At 37.5% G+C, this 19,935-nt stretch overlaps 1 protein-coding gene across 1 annotated transcript in view; it reads left to right on the top strand.

The window, feature by feature from the left end:
- Positions 1-19,935, top strand: part of LOC133049633 (ATP-binding cassette sub-family C member 4-like) — a 287,184-nt gene that overhangs the window by 245,507 nt on the left and 21,742 nt on the right. The window contains exons 26-29 of the mRNA XM_061133773.1: positions 1,330-1,485; positions 8,219-8,308; positions 18,148-18,320; positions 18,913-19,018. Of these exons, the coding sequence (XP_060989756.1) occupies positions 1,330-1,485; positions 8,219-8,308; positions 18,148-18,320; positions 18,913-19,018 (525 nt within the window). The remainder of the gene's footprint in view (positions 1-1,329; positions 1,486-8,218; positions 8,309-18,147; positions 18,321-18,912; positions 19,019-19,935) is intronic.

A 19,935-nucleotide genomic window follows, 5' to 3' on the forward strand; every position in this document is an offset into this window, starting at 1 on the left:
AATGGTAACATTTCATGACTTTTAATGGCTGAGTAGTATTCCTTTTATGTATGTATCACATCTTCTTTATCCATCCCTCTGTTAATGGACATTTAGTTTGCTTCCATGTCTAGGCTACTTTATATAGTGCTCTGCATACATGTTCATAGCACACAGTGAAAAACCAACTTTTATAATACAGTTTCATTCCTAACCAGCATTTTACCTGCATTATTGTGATTCTTTGATCTTCTTTTTAATGTACCTAATTTCTTTCTGCCTTGGTTTTAAATAACTAGACTGATACTTGACATATATCTTTCCAAGGTTTAACTATAAGTATTAATTGGTTTGTAAAATGCCTTTTGAACTGTTCAGATGAAAGGTTCCATATAAATAGCAAATGTTTGTGTTGTTGTTGATTTTATTATATCTGTTTTGCCTACTGGCTACTGTCTCTTAAGACACTGAGATGAGTATTTTGTAACTTTAAAATGATTCCTTTCAAGACAGAATATAATCAAGGCATTTAATACCTTGAAGTGGCTTAGTTTCTCTACCAGAGAATGTGTGTGTGCTCAGTCACTCAGTCGTGTCTGACTCTTTGCTACCGTATGGACTTTAGCCTGGCATTCTCCTCTGTCTATGGGATTCTCCAGGCAAGAATACTGGAATGGGTTGCCATTTCCTACTCCAGGGAATCTTTCCAACCCAGGGATTGAACCTGCGTGGTTGACGTCTCCTGCATTGGCAAGCAGGTTCTTTACCACCAGCCCTACCTGGGAAGCCCAGAGAATAAACCCTTTTAAATAATAGAACTCTGGGAAAATGTATACTTATTTATATGTAACAGTTCTTATTTGCTGTGTTGATATCTCTATGAGATTATCCACAAAATTATCAAGGTTCAAAATATGCAGACAGTAGAAATAAAAACTAAAGATTTATTTCTTATGGAACACTTAGGCAACTTCTGAATTTTTGTTGCTAGTAGATTGATTCTGTTATTTTTAACTCTTCTTTGGACCAGGGGATCTCAACCCGAAGACATATGTCAACATCTGACATTTTTGGTTGTCAGTTTAGGGGTGCTTCTGGCCTCTAGTGGGTGGAGTTCATGGCTACTGCTAAACATCCTACAGTACACAGGACAGCCTCCCACCCACAATGATGAAGTATTTAAACAAAAATGTCAATAGTGTCATGGTTGAAAAATGTATAGACTATATTCAATATAGAACTTTTAAAATTCACCTTCAACCACCAGGGTTTCTTCCAGGGTTTCTCCTGGGTTTCTCCCAGGTTTGTTGCATATTGTTAGTTCTTAATCTCTCCTGGATCTCTTCACAGGTTGGCATCGTGGGAAGAACAGGAGCTGGAAAAAGTTCTTTCATTGCTGCCCTCTTTAGATTGTCAGAGCCTGAAGGTAGAGTTTGGATTGATAAGATCTTGACAACCGAAATTGGACTTCATGATTTAAGGGAGAAAATGTCAATCATACCTCAAGTATGTACATCAGAACATTCTCACATGTTCTTTTCATCCAGTATCTAAGTTTAATTGCTTTTAATTTGATTGATTTTAAAAATGAATGAAAGGGTTAATATTTTCCCCTTCAGTAGAGCATATTTTTAACAGCAGGTATTTTCAACAGATACTTTAATCAGAAACCAGGTTTTATTGTTTGTTCTTTTGGTTTGTGTGTATGTGATTTAATAACTTATCCAGATAGATTTCTAGACTCAAAATTTCGCCGGATGCCACAGTCTTATCCACTGATAATACACAATTCTGAGAACAATATGATAAATGATTTAGCACTGGAGAGAATTCTATAGGGAAACACAAGTTGTGTCTTACTGATGGAATTTTGCTATGGGAAATAAAGTTAACTTTTTAAAGGTGATTATCTCCCTGCAGGGCTTTTTGTGAAACTGTGGGGCTTTAAGAACTACAGAGTGTATGGATGCTTTCCGGAGACTTTAATAAATGAGTGATTAATAAAAGATTTTAATGAGTCAAGCAAATCACTTCAGCATTCTTGTGTTGAGAACCCAATGAACAGTATGAAAAGGTAAAAAGATATGACACTGAAAGATGAACCCCTCAGGTGAGTAGGTTTCCAATATGCTACTGGAGAAGAGTGGAGAAATAGCTCCAGAAGGAATAAAGAGGCTGAACCAAAGTGGAAGCAACACCCAGTTGTGGATGTGTCTGGTGGTAAAAGTAAAGTCTGATGCTGTAAAGAACAGTATTGCATAGAAAGCTGGAATGTTAGGTTCATGAATCAAGGTAAATTGGAGTGGTCAAACAGGAGATGGCAAGAGTGAACATCGGCATTTTAGAAATCAGTGAACTAAAATGGATGGGAATAGGTGAATTTAATTCAGATGACCATTATATCTACTACTGTGGGCAAGAATCTTTTAGAAGAAATGGAGTAGCCCTCATAATCAACAAAAGAGTCTGAAATGCAGTACTTGGGTGTAATCTCAAAAATGACAGAATGGTCTTGTTTCCAATGATCTTGCCTTTGTTTCCAAGGCAAACCATTCTATATCACAGTAATCCAAGTCTATGCCCCAACCACTAATGCTGAAGAAGGTGAAGTTGAATGGTTCTATGAAGACCTACAAGACCTTCTAGAGCTAACACCAAAAAAAGATGTCCTTTTCATCAAAATCATTGCAGATGGTGGCTGCAGCCATGAAATTAAAAGACACTTGCCCCTTGGAAGAAAAGCTATGACAAACCCAGACAGCATATTAAAAAGCAGAGACATCACTTTGCTGACAAAGTTCTGTATAGACAAAACTATGGTTTTTCTAGTAGTCATATACGGATGTGAGAGTTGGACCGTAAAGAAGGATGAGTGACAAAGATTTGATGCTTTCAAACTGTGGTGTTGGAGAAGATGCTTGAGAGTCTCTTCAACAACAAGGAGATCAAGCCAGTCAATCCTAAAGGAAATCAACTCTGAATATTCTTTGGAAGGACCAATGTCAAAATTGAAGCTCCAATACTTTGGCCACTTGATGTGAAGAACTGGCTCTTTAGAAAAGACTCTGATGCTGGGAAAGATTACAGGAAGGAGGAGAAGGGAGTGACAGAGGATGAGATGGTTGGATGGCATCATTGACCCAATGGACATGAGTTTGAGTAAACTCTGGGAAATAGTGAAGGACTTGGAAGCCTTGTGTGCTGCAGTCTATGGGGTCGCAAAGAGTCAGACACACCTTAGTGACTGAACAACAACAGCAACAAACAGGCAAGCAGTAGAGAATAGTGAAGAAGAATATGGGATATGGAATTCCATCTCTGTGCACCTCAATTTTCTCTCCCTTACAAGGCAGCTAACAAGTACCAACTCCTTGAGCTATTGTGAGGACTTAATAGGTCTGTGTGTGGAATGCTTCATATAAAACCAGTATCTGGCTGCTGTGATGGTGGAAAGTTGAATTGACCACTTCTTCTTGGTCTCTGATTCTGTTTTCCTTTGTTCTGCTTCTTAAAGAAGTATAATTTTCAGGAAATATTTTGGCGATTCTCTAAAATGTTACAAAAGTGAATAAGTATAGATCAAAACAGGAAGATATTTCTCCTAGTGCTATGTCCTTCACTTGAACAGTATCAGTTTAGAAACAAGTTTATTCACTTATGTGTCATGGCTAGTAAATGTCAGAAGATACTAAAAATCTTAGCCCTCCCCAGCCAAGAGTCCTTTCTTTTTATAATGTCTTGCTGACTACAGAGATGGAAAGTCTGTTGACTTGATTACTTAAAATTACTTGTCTGAGTGCAGAAAGCTTACATCCCCCTTCCTCAAAGGAGTAGGAAGCAGTGATGCTTGTGTCTCAACACCCTGATTTAGGGAACCTAGGAAGCTGAGAGGAGACTCTGCAGAGGGGGAGCCCAAGGCTCTTTCTTTGAGTTGCCCCACCTAGGTGAGCCAGGCCCACACCATCTTCCCTGGCTCCCTGCTCCCTGTGATCCTGGGAGCAGCAGCGAGCTTCTCGGATCATCTCTCTCTCTCTACCCGCTAGGCTCATCCCCATAACTGTTGACCCCACCACAAGCAAGTCAGAACTGTGGGAGATGTGATAGCACCAAGGACCTGCATAAGAACCATAGGTAGGGAAATGGTGTCATAGAGCACCAATCCTAGAGTCATGGGGGGTGGCAGGAAGCTTTCAGAAAAAAATACTATATTCTTAAGAAAGTACTCCTCGATTTATGTTCAAAATTTCAGGAATAAGTAAAAACTGAAAGCACTTCCGAGGTACTTTTCTTAAACAACAGGGAGCTGAAGTGTATGCATCCTTTATATTTATGATGTGAAGTAGATATGTTCCCCAGAAAGAACAAGATGGAGTGATTACATTCAAGTAGTAGCTGCTTATCTAAAAGAATCTGAAAAAGTGGATTTCAAAACTTCTTTGGATGACTCTCTGCACCTAGAGACTGTTATGCTGTTAGCACAAGGAAAATGTTTTCAGTTGAAGAGAGATTCCTTGCAAATTGAGTGTTTATGATTGCAGACCGAAGGTTGGCACAGATCAGCACAGATCTGTTTATTATGATTAAACAGATTCATTTTTATATGTAATAGGTTTTTGAAAAATCAAGGCAAAATTAGGTATTTTTTTAAATAGCCCACTCTGCTCTTTTGGTATTTCTATTTCCCAAGTTTTCTGCAGTAGGTTGAAAGAGGTAAACCAGAGCTGTCTCTCTCTAAGACATCCCAAATTACCTGGCTTTCTTTCCCCTTTTATCTTCATTGAGAACAAAACTCAGAAGAGGTGGATGTTCTATTACTAGTAAACAAATACAACTGGACTCCAGACCAATGCTGTCAGAAGTCTTTGTTAAATCCCTTTGAACTGCTCCCTGGAGCTACCAAAAGAGAACTTTACAAGACTTATATTCATTTCTTTTGCCGGCAAACAATATTCTTTCTTCTGAATATGGATGATGATCAGTTCATTTAGAGGCTGCTGCTGCTAAGTCTCTTCAGTTGTGTCTGACTCTGTGACTCCATGGACTGTAGCCTGCTAGGCTCCTCTGTCCGTGGGATTCTCCAGGCAAGAATACTGGAGTGCCATTTCCTCCTCCACGGGGTCTTCCTGAGCCAGGGATTGAACTCGTTTAGAGGCTACAGGATGACAAAAAATAAAGAAAGCAAACTAAGATTTAAAACAACTCTGGGTCCTTATTCTTGACACAGAGAGATGAGCTGCACCTTAAAGGTTCTCAGATTAGAAATGAGGGCAGAGTTTTTAGGACTCAAGGAAGCAGCAGCTATAGTTACGCTTCATAAACATTAGTGGAGGGCAAGTTTCCTGGTTTGGGACTGAAATCATTAAAACTGTCGTTCTGTATCTGTCCCATTTGTAACCACTTGTATGATTTTTGTCTGGGTCCCAGGCTGTTCTAAGCGTCAGGTGAGTGGGCAGGGCTTCTTTGTAAGATAATGAGAGTCTTATCTTCCAGGAGCATATAAAAAGGGCCAGTAAGACTGAGGTTTCAGGCTTGCAGTTGTGTTGAGGGATTATCAATTTGCTACACTAAATGCTCTGATTCAGAGTGGCTATTTTTGTGTCACATGTCTAATATGAACTTACAGTAGTAACAAGGGAAAAATTACTACTAAATATGGTATGAAGGGTTACATTTTAAAAGTTTCAACTTTATACCATGATGAAAAACAGGTTTGAAACTAGTACTCCATTTAAAATGCTATATTGACTAAAAGCATTTGTTTTCCTGACTCTGCTGTGCCAGCTAACTCTTATTGTTGTTGTTCAGTTGTTATGTCCAACACTTTGTGACCTCATGGACTGTAGCACACCAGGCTCCTCTAACTCTGTCTAATTCTTATTAAATGAGATTTAATTGTGTACCTTCAGAAAGAATATACTTAGGCCAATAAATTTAGTGTATATTTATAAGAAGTTTTTATGTTCTACTGTAAATCTCTACACTGAAGTGTTCTGCCTGTACACATCTTTATAATGCTTATTTATAAGATAAGTTTATTTACTTCATTGCTTAGAGGTGGGTGAAAGTGAAAAGTGAAGTCGCTCAGTTGTTTCTGACTCTTTGCGATCCCGTGGACTGTAGCCTACCAGGCTCCTCCATCCATGGGATTCTCCAGGTAGAATACTGGAGTGGGTTGCCATTTCAATAATAATATCTGTTGTTATTACTTTGATCCTTATCTGCCCTTGCATATGTGTCTACTGTGAGCACTTTTACAGTCAGTTCTACAATTCATGTTTTAATAGATAATTAATTTTATTCAACAAGATTTGATGAAAATTTTACTGATTTTGAAATATATATTTAGCATGTCAAACAAAGGGAAATACACTTATTTATGAAACTATGTTCTTCCATCTACTACAGCTAAATGAACATGCATAATCTCCCAATATAACCTTTTAAACTGGCAGTAAAGATGTAAGTGGGTACCCTTATTGCAATGGGAAATGATTAAATTTAATTTTTAGTTTTAGTTGCTCAGTCTCAGCAAGGAGAGATAAGAAAGCCTTCTCCAGTGATCAGTGCAAAGAAATAGAGGAAAACAGTGGAATGTGAAGTTCAGTGGACCTTAGGAAGCATCACTATGAATGAAGCTAGTGGGGGTGATGGATGGAATTCCAGTTGAGCTATTTCAAATCCTAAAAGATGATGCTCTTAAGGTGCTGCACTCAATATGCCAACGAATTTGGAAAACTCAGTAGTGGCCACAGGACTGGAAAAGGTCAGTTTTCATTCAAATCCCAAAGAAAGGCAATGCCAAAGAATGTTCATACTACCACACAATTGCACTGATCTCACACACTAGCAAAGCAATGCTCAAAATTCTCCAAGCCAGGCTTCGACAGTAAGTGAACTGTGAACTTTTAGATGTTCAAGCTGGATTTAGAAAAGGCAGAGGAGCCAGAGATCAAATTGCCAACATCTGCTGGATCATTGAAAAAGCAAGAGAGTTCCAGAAAAACATCTACTTCTGCTTTATTGACTATGCCAAAGCCTTTCATTGTGTGGATCACAATAAACTCTGGATAATTCTTAAAGAAATGGGAATATCAGACCACCTTACCTGCTTCCTGAGAAATCTGTATGCAGGTCAAGAAGCAACAGTTAGAACTGGACATAGAACAACAGATTGGTTCCAAATCAGGAAAGGAGTATGTCAAGGTTATATATTGTCACCCTGCTTATTTAACTTATATGCAGAGTACATTATTCAAAATGCTGGGCTGGAAGAAGCACAAGCTGGAATCAAGATTGCTGGGAAAAATATCAGTAACCTCAGATATTAAGATGACACCACCCTTATGGCAGAAAGCAAAGAAGAACTAATGCGCCTCTTGATGAAAGTGAAAGAGAAGAGTGAAAAAGCTGGCTTAAAACTCAACATTCAGAAAGCTAAGATCATGGCATCCGATCCTATCACTTCATGGCAAAATAGATGGGGAAACAACGGAAACAGTGAGAGACTTTATTTTTGGGGGCTCCAAAATCACTGCAGATGGTGACTGCAGCCATGAAATTAAAAGACACTCACTCCTTGGAAGAAAGCTATGACCAACCTAGACAGCATATTTAAAAGCAGAGACATGACTTTGCTGAGAAAGGTCCGTTTCGTCAAAGCTATGATTTTTCCAGTAGTTATGTATGGATGCGAAAGTTGGAATATAAAGAAAGCTGAACACAAAAGAAATTATGCTTTTGAACAGTGGTGTTGAAGAAGACTCTTGAGAGTCCCTTGGACTGCAAGGAGATCCACCCAGTCCATCCTAAAGGAAATCAGTCCTGAGTAATCATTGGAAGGACTGATGCTGAGGCTGAAACTCCAATACTTTGGCCACCTGGTGTGAAGAACTGACTCATTTGAAAAGACCCCGATGCTGGGAAAGATTGAAGGCGGGAAGAGAAGGGGACAACAGAGGATGAGATAGTTGGATGGCATCACTGACTTGATGGACATGAGTTTGAGCAAGCTACAGGAGTTGGTGAAGGACAGGAAAGCCTGGTGTGCTGCAGTCCATGGGGTCAAAAGAATTGGACATGACTGAGTGATTGAACTGAACTGAACTGATTTGCAACCTTATTATTAATGATTGTGATAAACTTTTTTTTTTTTTTTTTGTATTTTAAATCTGTTCTCTAAAAATTGGAATTAAATGAAAAGAGACTGCAATAATAACATTCCCTATTTCGTTGTATTTAGGACCCTATTGTATTCACTGGAACAATGAGGATAAATCTGGATCCCTTTAATAAGCATACAGATGAGGAACTGTGGAATATCTTAGAAGAGGTAATTTATTAAATATGATAAACAGCATCAATATCTACTGTGCATGTAAATTTAATAGCATTGTAGGTAATTAAGTGAACTTAGCAATTTAATTGACTTCATTTACCTCCTAGGAGAACATTGATGGCATGGATGTACTTAAAATGTATGTATGATGAAATAAGTGAATATGAAAAACAACAGTATAACACATCGTGTTTCCATTTTATCTTTTCCCCTAGAACCCAAAGCAACTAGATATATTACCTTTTTGCCCTTAGTAGAACACTAAACTAGAAGGTAAAATTATGTGTCCAAATTCTACTAGTGACCTAGTGAATTAAGTACCTTAATTTGCAACATTCATTTTATTCCTTTGATCTTAGGAAGTATCTACTATGTGGAGATATCAGTTGTTTTTCATTATTAACAGAAAGATAAATGAGATCATGCCAGTAACATGGTGTGAAATTTCATAAGAAAGAGTTTATTAAAGGTATATTTTACATTTGAAAAGTGATAATTATTTATTAGAAGTTGCATCGTTCAATGCTGCAGAGCATATGCTGGTAACAGAACTCTGGAGCTTTATCTGAGTCTTTGTACTAAGTTCATTTCTAGAGGATTTTCTGTTATTTGTGTCATGTTTCTCTTTGGCCCACTACTTTGAACCTCCTCAGTCTTGCATGACAAGGATTTTGACTGTTAAGATGCTCTTGTTTTTTTTTTTTTTAATGTTAATATTAATTTTTTTGTGCATTTTCCCTAGTTTTGCAAATTGATTCTAAGGTAGTGATGGCAGAAACTCTACCTAGACTTCGAAATAATAGGCAGACTTCTAGGCTCTCATAGAAAATACCTAGCCAGGTATTTTGCCTTGAAAATGTATGTGTTGCACAAATAGGCACTGAGTATTTACTTGCTCTCATTTTAGAGAATTGTATCTTATTTCTTAATTTTTTTTTTTTTTTTTTGGTCAAAAATACCAGAAAGCAATTGCTCACATTGTTGTTTTGAATCAGTGTTTTTATCTTTTGGTATCACTCTTCCAGGGATAGCACTGAGATGTGTAATTCATAGAGGGCCTTTGACTATGAGTCGGCAGATTTGGAGGTCAGGCAATTTCCTGCCAGTAATTCTGGTTTCTGGAGGTTGTCAGCACTGAGTCTTTACACACCCACCCTGCTTTCCAGCAATTGTGGGAATTTTATTTTCCTAAATCAGGCTGGTTACCTCACTTTTTCCTGCTTGGAAAACAGTGGGCCTCTGATTTCATTTAAGTTTGTAAGTCTTTCTACAGTGAAATTCTAGAGGAAAAGAGGTGGCGAGAGCTGTAAACCACTGAGTGTAAATAAAGGTAGGATGATACACTGCTCTCGAGGTCGTAGGATGCATTTACTGGCGAAATTGGGACACATTTTAAACCGGAAGCCCTGGTATTTTCCTATTTATTTCTGAGCTTGAGATCTCTCTTTAGAGACTCTCAGAATGAAAAATTCCTTTAAAATTTTAGAAAACATTATTCCATGGACAGAAAAGAAATGTTAGTTGGAGACAAATCCTGATAAAAACTCCCTTAGAACTTGGCCCTAACTTGTTAATTCGCCTGAAGGAGCTACAGTTAAAATAAAATTTAGTAGCCTCTCAATTCTAAAGATCTACATTTATTCAGACTACATTTGGAACTTTCCATAAATATAAATAAATATGAGTTTATGTCACAAAGTGAAGAGTGTGGTTTCCATGTATTGCTTCTGAAATTAACCCTATTACTTTAGTGATAAATCTTAAAGTGAGAAATCATCCCATCATTGCGTTCCTTTGGGAATTATTTCTTTATGTCCTTTGTATATATTGTTTACCAATCTTCACTGAAAAACATATAAATCTCATAAAGAAGTAATTCCTAGAGGAACACCATGATGGGATGATTTCTCAGTCAAAGCAATGAGGTCAGTTTTTAGGTGGATTAGAAACCCCAGTCACTGGTTTATAAATAAAGCAAAGTGAAATTGTCAATCAAAACTAATAGAGTTGACCTGGGAGTAAGAGGGCACTCATTTTACTCTTTAAGAACTTTAACTAAAAGGAAAAGATGCTTTTTAAATTTTTTTAATGTCCTCTATTTCTGCCTCCTCATTCTCTCTTGTCAGAGATGGACATCCATAAGGAAGATAGCCCTATGGATGCTGTCCCTCTCATATTGGTTATTTTTCAAAATATGTTAAAAGTATGCTTTTCATTTTCTGAAAAATAGCCAACTTACCGTAAACTGAAGAGTATTCATTAGAAGTTAGTGCCAAATAGAGCACCTAAAAAAACAACAGCAGCTCTACAAATATATCGAGTAGTGCTTAAAGATGAAGCACTTTATCACTCAAAGGTTGAAAGAGCACAGTAGATAATACTCTGAAAATAAATCAGCAGTGTGTTGCTCCCACTTAAAAAACCAAACACTCTGTATAATGGGCTCCATATGCAAAACAGAAAAAGAGACAGATGTACAGAACAGACTTTTGGACTCTGTGGGAGAAGGCGAGGGTGGGATGTTTTGAGAGAACAGCATCGAAACATGTATATTGTCTATAGTGAAACAGATCACCAGCCCAGGTTGGATGCATGAGACAAGTGCTCGGGCCTGGTCAGTGGAAGACCCAGAGGGATTGGGTAGAGAGGGAGGTGGGAGGGGGGACCGGGATGGGGAATACATGTAAATCTATGGCTGATTCATGTCAATGTATGACAAAACCCACTACAATATTGTAAAGTAATTAACCTCCAACTAATAAGAATAAATGAAAACAAACAAACAAACAGCTTTGATCCAGGAGTTTACAATTGAGAATATAGTATGTCATGTCAAAACTGTGCAGAAAACATTCAGTTATGTGAACCGTTGATAGTATCTCTGTTAAAATACACATATGTCTCATCGCACAGGAAGCCAAGATACAGAAATCTGGGCATCAGCAACCTGTGCACGTGGTTCAGTCCTTGCTATGGTGACAGGTCACAAGCCCATTTCCCAGGGCCTTGTATTTAGGTGAACAAGCTCCCCCTTTATTTCATTTACTGCTGGCTCTGCTCTGGTAATAGCTCTTCCCCATTTGTTGATTGCATTTCACTGTCTCTTTCCAGCCCACACCAGCCTTTCATTTTGAAAAGTAAGGAGGTTTCACAAAATGTGGAAACCATCTTACATCTGTGTTAACCTTCTGTGAGGGACATTGGCACCTGGTTGAGAAAGATGGTATATTTAGTAGGTTATTTGGAAGTGTTTATGATGATAGAGGGCTTCCCTGGTGGCTCAGAGGTTAAAGCGTCTGCCTGCAATGCGGGAGACCTGGGTTCGATCCCTGGGTGGGGAAGATCCCCTGGAGAAGGAACTGGCAACCCCTTCCAGTATTCTTGCCTGGAGAGTCTCATGGACGGAGAAGCCTGGTGGGCTACAGTCCATAGGGTCGCAAAAAGTTGGACAGGACTGAGCAACTTCACTTTCACTTTCATGATGATAGAACTGAGGTGTCTTGTAAGTTCAGCTTTTTATTTTCAGTTTCACTGTAGCTTATTATTTTCCCAAGCTCAAAAATGATCTGAACTATTCTATACAAGATATGTAATTTCAAATGGTGTTATTTTCTCTGTTTTTCTTAAATTACCAATTTAAGAAAAAAGGTTTCCATAGTTTAAAGTTAGATTTTATGATATCTTGGGGCCAGTTAACTGTTGTTATAAGGAATATATTTCCTTTACAATAATATTTAATGAGAAAATAGTATTATATAAAATTATCTATGGATTTATTTCCTATCTTATAGAAACAGATTATGTCACAAGATAAGATGCACTTGTCGCTTCATTCATACTTCCAACAAATGTGTATTGAGACTTTTTTGGATAGGCAGTATTGCAGGTTCTGGGGCTATCACAATTACAAGAAGAGACAAAGCCTCTATCCTTTTAGAGTTTATCTTCTTATAAAGAAGGTAAAAAGCAAACCACCAATGTGTGTGTAATAAGATCTCAGTATTGAAACATGCAGGGAGAAGAATAAAGTGAGAACATGAAGAGAGGATAGCTGATAGCATTATTAACAACAGGCAATATCTGTTGATCTCTTCATATCAACCTCTGTTGTAGATTCTAAACATGCTGACTCACACTATACTCTAACAATGTTAGGAGGAAGACACTTCATTACAATATTATAGTCTTATTTAGAGTTTAGGAAGCTAAGATAGATTAAGCTCAGGAAATTGCCCACTTGGCAGACCAGGCAGGACTTATGCCTAGGCTGTCTAGGTTCAAGGTCCCAATTTTCTGTTTTAAAACTTTCAAATCACAGAAACATGAAAGGAATGGTATGATGAACACATATATAACTTCACCAAAATCCACCCGTTATTGATATTTTTTCTGTATTTGTTTTCTCTCTTCTATCATTTATATTTTGCTGAACTGTTTGAAAGTAAGTTGCAGAAATTTTTTTTTAAGTTGCAACTCATCCTAAATACGTAAACATACACTTTTTAAAAATAAGAACATTCTCCTACATGACATTATACTAATATCTCACTCAATAAATTTAATAGTAATATTACACTATTGGGCTTCCCTGATAGCTCAGTTGGTAAAGAATCTTCCTGCAATGCAGGAGACCCCAGTTGGATTCCTGGGTCTGGAAGATTCACTGGAGAAGGGATAGGCTACCCACTCCAGTATTCTTGGGCTTCCCTTGTGGCTCAGCTGGTAAAGAACCCACCTGCAATGCAGGAGACCTGGGTTTGATCCCTGAGTTGGGAAGATCCCCTGGAGAAGTGGGTAACTCCAGTATTCTGGCCTGGAGAATTCCATGGACTGTAGTCCATGGGGTCTCAAAGAGTTGAATATGACTGAGCGACTTTCACTTCACTTCACTGCATTACACTATTATCTAATATGTTTTCAGACTCTCCAGTTGTAACTCCTAGTTATTGTCTACTGTCTCTTTTGTCTTTTTTCCATTCAAATAATTATAGCTTGATTATATGATTACACTACAAAAGGTCTTCATATTTGTAGCATTGTCATAACCATCCCTGATCCATAAATGAAGTTAGAGTCTCAGAAAACCATGTGTTCTGGAAAATATTTTGACCTCACAACAGCTTATTCCTTGTCAGGCATATGTAGACAACTTGAAGGAAAGTAAAAAAACAGATTAGTGATGAGATATCACCTGAGTCACCAGTAGGTTTGAGGTTATTTCCTCATAGTCATGATGCATTTACAAGGATTACCAAAGTCACCTCAGAAGGAAAAGTGAGAAAGTCTTGCCAGTGTTATACTCTTGATCAGTCCCATCACTTGAGTTTAGATTTGTGGAATATGTTTCATAGAATATTCAGTAAGGCCTCTTCCTTATAACGAGGTGGCAGGGATGGGGGTGATTAAGCTGACTTCCATTTTATAATTTTCATTGCAGCCACTTGCCTCATAATCCACATCTTATCCTTCAGATTTTGCATATCTTTCATGCTATCACTAAATACTAATACCATATTTAATCCTTACTCAGAATTCCCATTTCTATGGATTAGACTTTCATAAGGAACACAATTCAGGATAACATTCATGGAAGCACTCCAGCATTTAGGATATCATGAAAACACTGCCCACTCACCCTGGTGTTTTGTAATTTGCCTTTGTAATTCTGTGTACCTGCTAATTGGCCATCACTCATCAATCTTTAATCCTTTAATTTGAAGTGTATTTACTCTCTGTTCTTTAATTTCAAGCACAGTCTGAATTTTGTTGTTAATCTATAATATTTCTCCAAAACAAAACAACTCAATATAGTTTCAGATTATCTTTGGCAGTTAAAAAGTTGATTTTTTTAATCTTACAATTTTGATTCTATGAGGATAGATTAATACAAATACCACCTATACCCATAGTCTGGGGGAAGTAACTTCTTGTGTCGTGGTCTGTTTATCCTGAGTTTTCACTGAAAAACATTTATGAAATTCTTCAAAGAAGACATACAGATGGCCAATAGACACATGAAAAGATGCTCAGCATTATTAACTATTAAAGAAATCAAAACCACAATGAGGTACAAACTCATACTGGTCAGAATGGCTATCATCAAAAAGTCTACAAATAACAAATGCTAGAGAAGATGTGGGAAAAAAGGAATTCCAACACACTGCTGTGTGTGTGTATGTTCAGTCATGTTCGACTCTTGGCAACCCTATGAACTGTAGCCTGCCAAACTCCTTTGTCCACGGGATTTTCCAGGCAGGAATACTGGAGTGGGTTGTCATTTCCTTCTCCAGAGGATCTTCCTGACCCAGGGATCAAACCCACATTTTTTTCATCTCCTGCATTGGCAGCTGGATTTTTTTTTTTACCATTGAGCCACTTGGGAAATCCCCAACACACTGTTGGTGGGAATGTAAATTGGTATGTGGAAAACAGTATGGAGGTTCCTAAAAAAGCTAAAAATAGAGCTACCATATGATCCAGCAATTATACTCCTGGGTATATATCTGGGAAAAATGGAAATACTAACTTGAAAAGAACATGCACCCCAGGGTTCATTGCTGCACTATTTGCAATAGCCAAGATATAGAAGGAACTCAAGTTTCTGTCAACAGACAATTGGTTTAAGAAGATGTGGGAACATACACACCCCCCCCCCCACACACATATATATATATATATTTTATATGTGTATATGTATGTATATTGTGCTATACAGACATAAAAAGGAATGAAATATTGCTATTTGCAGCAACATGGATAGAACTTGAAAATCATCCTAAGTGAAGTCAGAGAAAGATAAATATTATATGATATCATTTATATGTGGATTCTAAAAAATAAAGCAAATTAATGTATATATAAAAAGAAAAAGACTCACAGACATAGAAAAGAAACTTATGGTTATCAAAGGGGAAAGAGAGGGATCAATCAGGAGTATGAAATTCACAGATACAAACTACTATACATAAAATAGAGAAGCAACAAGGATTTACTGTATAGCACAGGGAACTAGAGTACCTTACAGTAAGGGATTAGATCTGATAAAGTGCCTGAAGAACTATGGATGGAGGTTCATGACATTTGTACAGGAGGCGGTGATCAAAACCACCCCCAATAAAAAGAAATGCAAAAAGGCAAAACTGTTGCCTCAGGAGGCCTTACAAATAGCTGAGAAAAGAAGAGAAGTGAAAGGCAAAGGAGAAAAGGAAATATATACTCATCTGAATGAAGAGTTCCAAAGAATAACAAGGAGAGATAAGGAAGCCTTCCTAAGTGAAAAATGAAAAGAAATAAAGGAAAACAATAGAATGGGAAAGACTAGAGATCTCTTCAAGAAAATTAGAGATACAAAGGGACCATTTCATCAAAGATGGGCACAATAAAGGACAGAAATGGTATGGACCTAACAGAAGTAGAAGATATTAAGGAAAGGTGGCAAGAATACACAGAAGAACTATACAAAGAAGATCTTAATGACCCAGATAACCAAGATGGTGTGAGCCCTCACCTAGAGCCAGACATCCTGGAGTGCGAAGTCAAGTGGGCCTTAGGAAGCATCACTATGAACAAAGGTAGTGGAGGTGATGGAATTCCAGTTGAGCTATTTCAAATCCTAAAAGATGATGCTGTTAAAGTGCTGCACTCAATATGCCAACAAATTCGGAAAACTCAGTAGTGGCCACAGGACTGGAAAAGGTCAGTTTTCATTCAAATCCCAAAGAAAGGCAATGCCAAAGAATGTCCAAACTACTGCACAGTTGCACTCATCTTACACACTAGCAAAGTAATGCTCAAAATTCTTCAAGTCAGGCTTCAACAGTAAGTGAACTGTGAACTTCCAGATGTTCAAGCTGGATTTAAAAAGGGAGAGAAACTGGAGATCAAATTGCCAACATCTGTAGGATCATTGAAAAAGCAAGAGAGTTGCAGAAAAATGTCTACCTTTGCCTTATTGACTATGTCAGAGCCTTTGATTGTGTGGATCACAACAAACTGTGGAAAATTCTTAAAGAGATGGGAATACCAGACCACCCAACCTGCCTCCTGAGAAATCTGTATTCAGGTCAAGAAGGAACAGTTAGATCCAGACATGGAACAATGGACTGGTTCCAAATCAGGAAAGGAGTATGTCAAGGTTTTATATTGTCACCCTGCTAATTCACTTATATGCAGAGTACATCATGTGAGATGCTGGGCTGGATGAAGCACAAGTTGGAATCAAGATTCCCAGGAGAAATATCAGGAACCTCAGATATGCACATGACACCACCCTTATGGCAGAAAGAGAAGAAGAACTAAAGCACCTCTTGATGAAAGTGAAAAAGGAGAGTGAAAAAGCTGGCTTAAAACTCAACATGCAAAAAACAAAGATCATGGCATCTGGTCCCATCACTTCATGAAAAATAGATGTGGAAACAATGGAAACAGTGAGAGACTATTTCTTGGGCTCCAAAATCACTGCAGATGGTGACTGCAGCCATGAAATTAAAAGACACTTGCTCCTTGGAAGAAAAGCTATGACCAACCTATACAGCATATTAAAAAGCAGAGACATTACTTTGCTCACAAAGATCTGTCTAGTCAAAGCTATGGTTTTTCCAGCAGTCATGTATGGATGTGAGAGTTGGACCATAAAGAATGCTGAGCCCTGAAGAATCGATGTTTTTGTACTGTGGTGTTGGAGAAGACTCTTGAGAGTCCCTTGGACTGCAAGGAGATCAAACCAGTCCATCCTAAAGGAAATCAGTCCTGGATATTCATTGGAAGGACTGATGCTGAATCTGAAACTACAGTACTTTGGCCACATGATATGAAGAACTGACTCATTTGAAAAAACCCTGATGCTGGGAAAGATTGAAGGCAGGAAGAGAAGGAGATGACAGAGGATGAGATGGCTGGATGGCATCACTGACTTGATGGACATGAGTTGAGCAGGCTCCAGGAGTTGGTGATTGACACTGATGATGGAAGCCTGGTGCACTGTGGTCTATGGGGTGGCAAAGAGTCAGACAGGACTGAGCAACTAAACTGAACTGACTGATAGTAAGTTACTGTGGAAAATAACCGGAAGGGAAAAAAAATACACACACACATATGTGTATGTGTGTGTATATATATATATATATATATATATATATATATATATATATATATATATATATATATAAACTGATTCATTTGCTGTATACCTAAAGCTAAAATAATATAGTAAATAAATTACAGTTCAAGAAAAAAACTTTTCAAAATTATAACATTGAAGAAAATGCACATGACTTGTTCACAATTATGAAATTAAACATGAGAAAGAATCATCACCAAAATAGTTCTAGTTTTACTGATCTATGAGGTACAATTTGCCATTGTTTGACTTTATTGTTTTTTAGACATTTGGACCTTTCAAAATGGTGAAGTGCTGATAAGTTTATATATTTAGAGAAACATACTTCCTACAATCCTACAAAATTAAAATGTTTTAAATTTACTTCAGTGTAGTAACTCCTTTGCAAAATTATTTTTGGGAAATTTGACTCATCCATAGGGTCCTTTTAACTTTTCTATTCAAATTGTACTGAGACAAATAGCTCAGTTTTTTGAGAGACTTTCTTAACTAATCCTTAAGTAGGTGTGCGGGACACTGAGACCTTTTTATCCTGAGTTGACTCCACCATCTTCCTCAGTGAACACTCTTTGGAAAGAGCTCTTCCCATCACCTGGCTGTACTTGTAAGATATATAAGAAGTCTTGAGGACATCAAAGTTCTAATGTCTAAGAGGCTTGTCTACTTTAGTAGTTGTTTGTTTAAGAAAATGTCATTCTTCTTTCTATATGCACAGGTACAACTTAAAGAAATCATCGAAGAGCTTCCTGATAAAATGGATACTGAATTAGTAGAATCTGGATCAAACTTAAGTGTTGGGCAAAAACAACTGGTGTGCCTTGCCAGGGCTATTCTCAGGAAAAACCAGATATTGATTATTGATGAAGCCACAGCACATGTGGATCCAAGGTATGGAGCTGAGATTCATGAAACTTGGAATCTGAATTTTAAATATGGTAAATAGGAAATATTCAGTGATGTTGAGAAATGCTTTTTATGCACTCTATTTGCCACCAAAGACATCTCCTGATAACATTAATTCCAGAAAACAGAGGAAGAAACCAAAACGTGGTATTAATGTTGTTATGAGGCATCCTGAGAGAGCTAGATTTGTAAATCCAGCTCCTGATAGTTTCAAACAATTTGATGGGAAGACAACTTTCCATTGTTTTATGAAAAATAGTAAGTTTCTGAGTAGACTTTCCCTTGGATTGGGAAGATTTCCTGGAGCAGGAAATGGCAACCCACTCCAGTATTCTTGCCTGGGAAATCTCATGGACAGAAGAGCCTGGCAGGCTATAGTCCATGAGGTTGCAAAAGAGTCAGACACAACTTAGCAACTAAGCAACAACAACAAAGACTTTTTATACTTAGTTTTTCAAGAGCAGGATTATGTTTTAAGTATTGATTTTTAAAAACATAAAAATATCATGTGATATTTTTAAGTCTTAAGTCTGCTTTTCCTGTCTTTACTTAACTAAATGCAATTCTTTGATTCCAGCACTGATGAGTTAATACAAAAAAAGATCCGTGAGAAATTTGCACAGTGTACTGTGCTAACCATTGCACACAGGTTGAGCACCATTATTGACAGTGACAGGATAATGGTAAGGCTGTGGGATTCCATTGTTTCCATTTACCTTCAATTTTTAAATTTATTCTTCCTTGTACAACTTGATTAAAACTTCTAATTAATTAATTAATCAATTCTTATTTTTTCCTCTCATCTTTGACAATAACTCAAGTACTTAAGTATAGTTTCAGAATGTGCTATTACATAATACATTCAGTAATTTACTACTTCCATTTAAAAGTTTATTTGAATTGCTGTTTTTTTCCTTATTTTTTTCATTTATTTTTATTAGTTGAAGGCTAATTACTTTATAATATTGTAGTGGTTTTTGCCATACACTGACATGAATCAGCCATGAATTGCTGTTTTTTTAAGGTATCCAACCATGAAAATATTCCAAACTCACAATGAGACTTCAGATTTCAGAGTGGTGCAACAAAGTCATTTTTACTGTGTCACAGTTCTTTCAGCATTTTTGTATTCCCCTAATAAAAACAGCATTTCATTAGACTGCCAGGCAGTTGTTAGGTGAAGTTGCAGAATTTCCCAGTTGTTGGGACATTCACAATATGTGCTGTCAAAGTGGAGTCATTGAGGAGAAAAGGCCTAATGAGAAAAAGTATTTAAGCAGAAAGGATTTAATGAAGAAAATTTGTTACATAAGAATTGGAGGACTGGAAAAATGAATCACTGGGGTAATAATTTTAGGAAGCAATGACTATGTCCTAGGACAGATCTCCAGACCTAAGGACTCAGAGAAGAAGCCTTATGAGTCAGTGCTGAGACCTCCAAGGGGAGGTCCTTGTCTAGCTGTTGGTCATATTTGTGAGTGAGCATGATGAGGCTAGTTCTCCATGTGCTAATAGAAGCTGGGTTTATGGTGCAGAAGTAGCAGAAAGTAGGGAGACCATTTGCTCTGCTTCCCACCTTCCTCTTCCCTCTAGTGCTCCC

This window comes from Dama dama, chromosome 30 (assembly GCF_033118175.1).
Source record: "Dama dama isolate Ldn47 chromosome 30, ASM3311817v1, whole genome shotgun sequence".
NCBI lineage: Eukaryota > Metazoa > Chordata > Mammalia > Artiodactyla > Cervidae > Dama > Dama dama.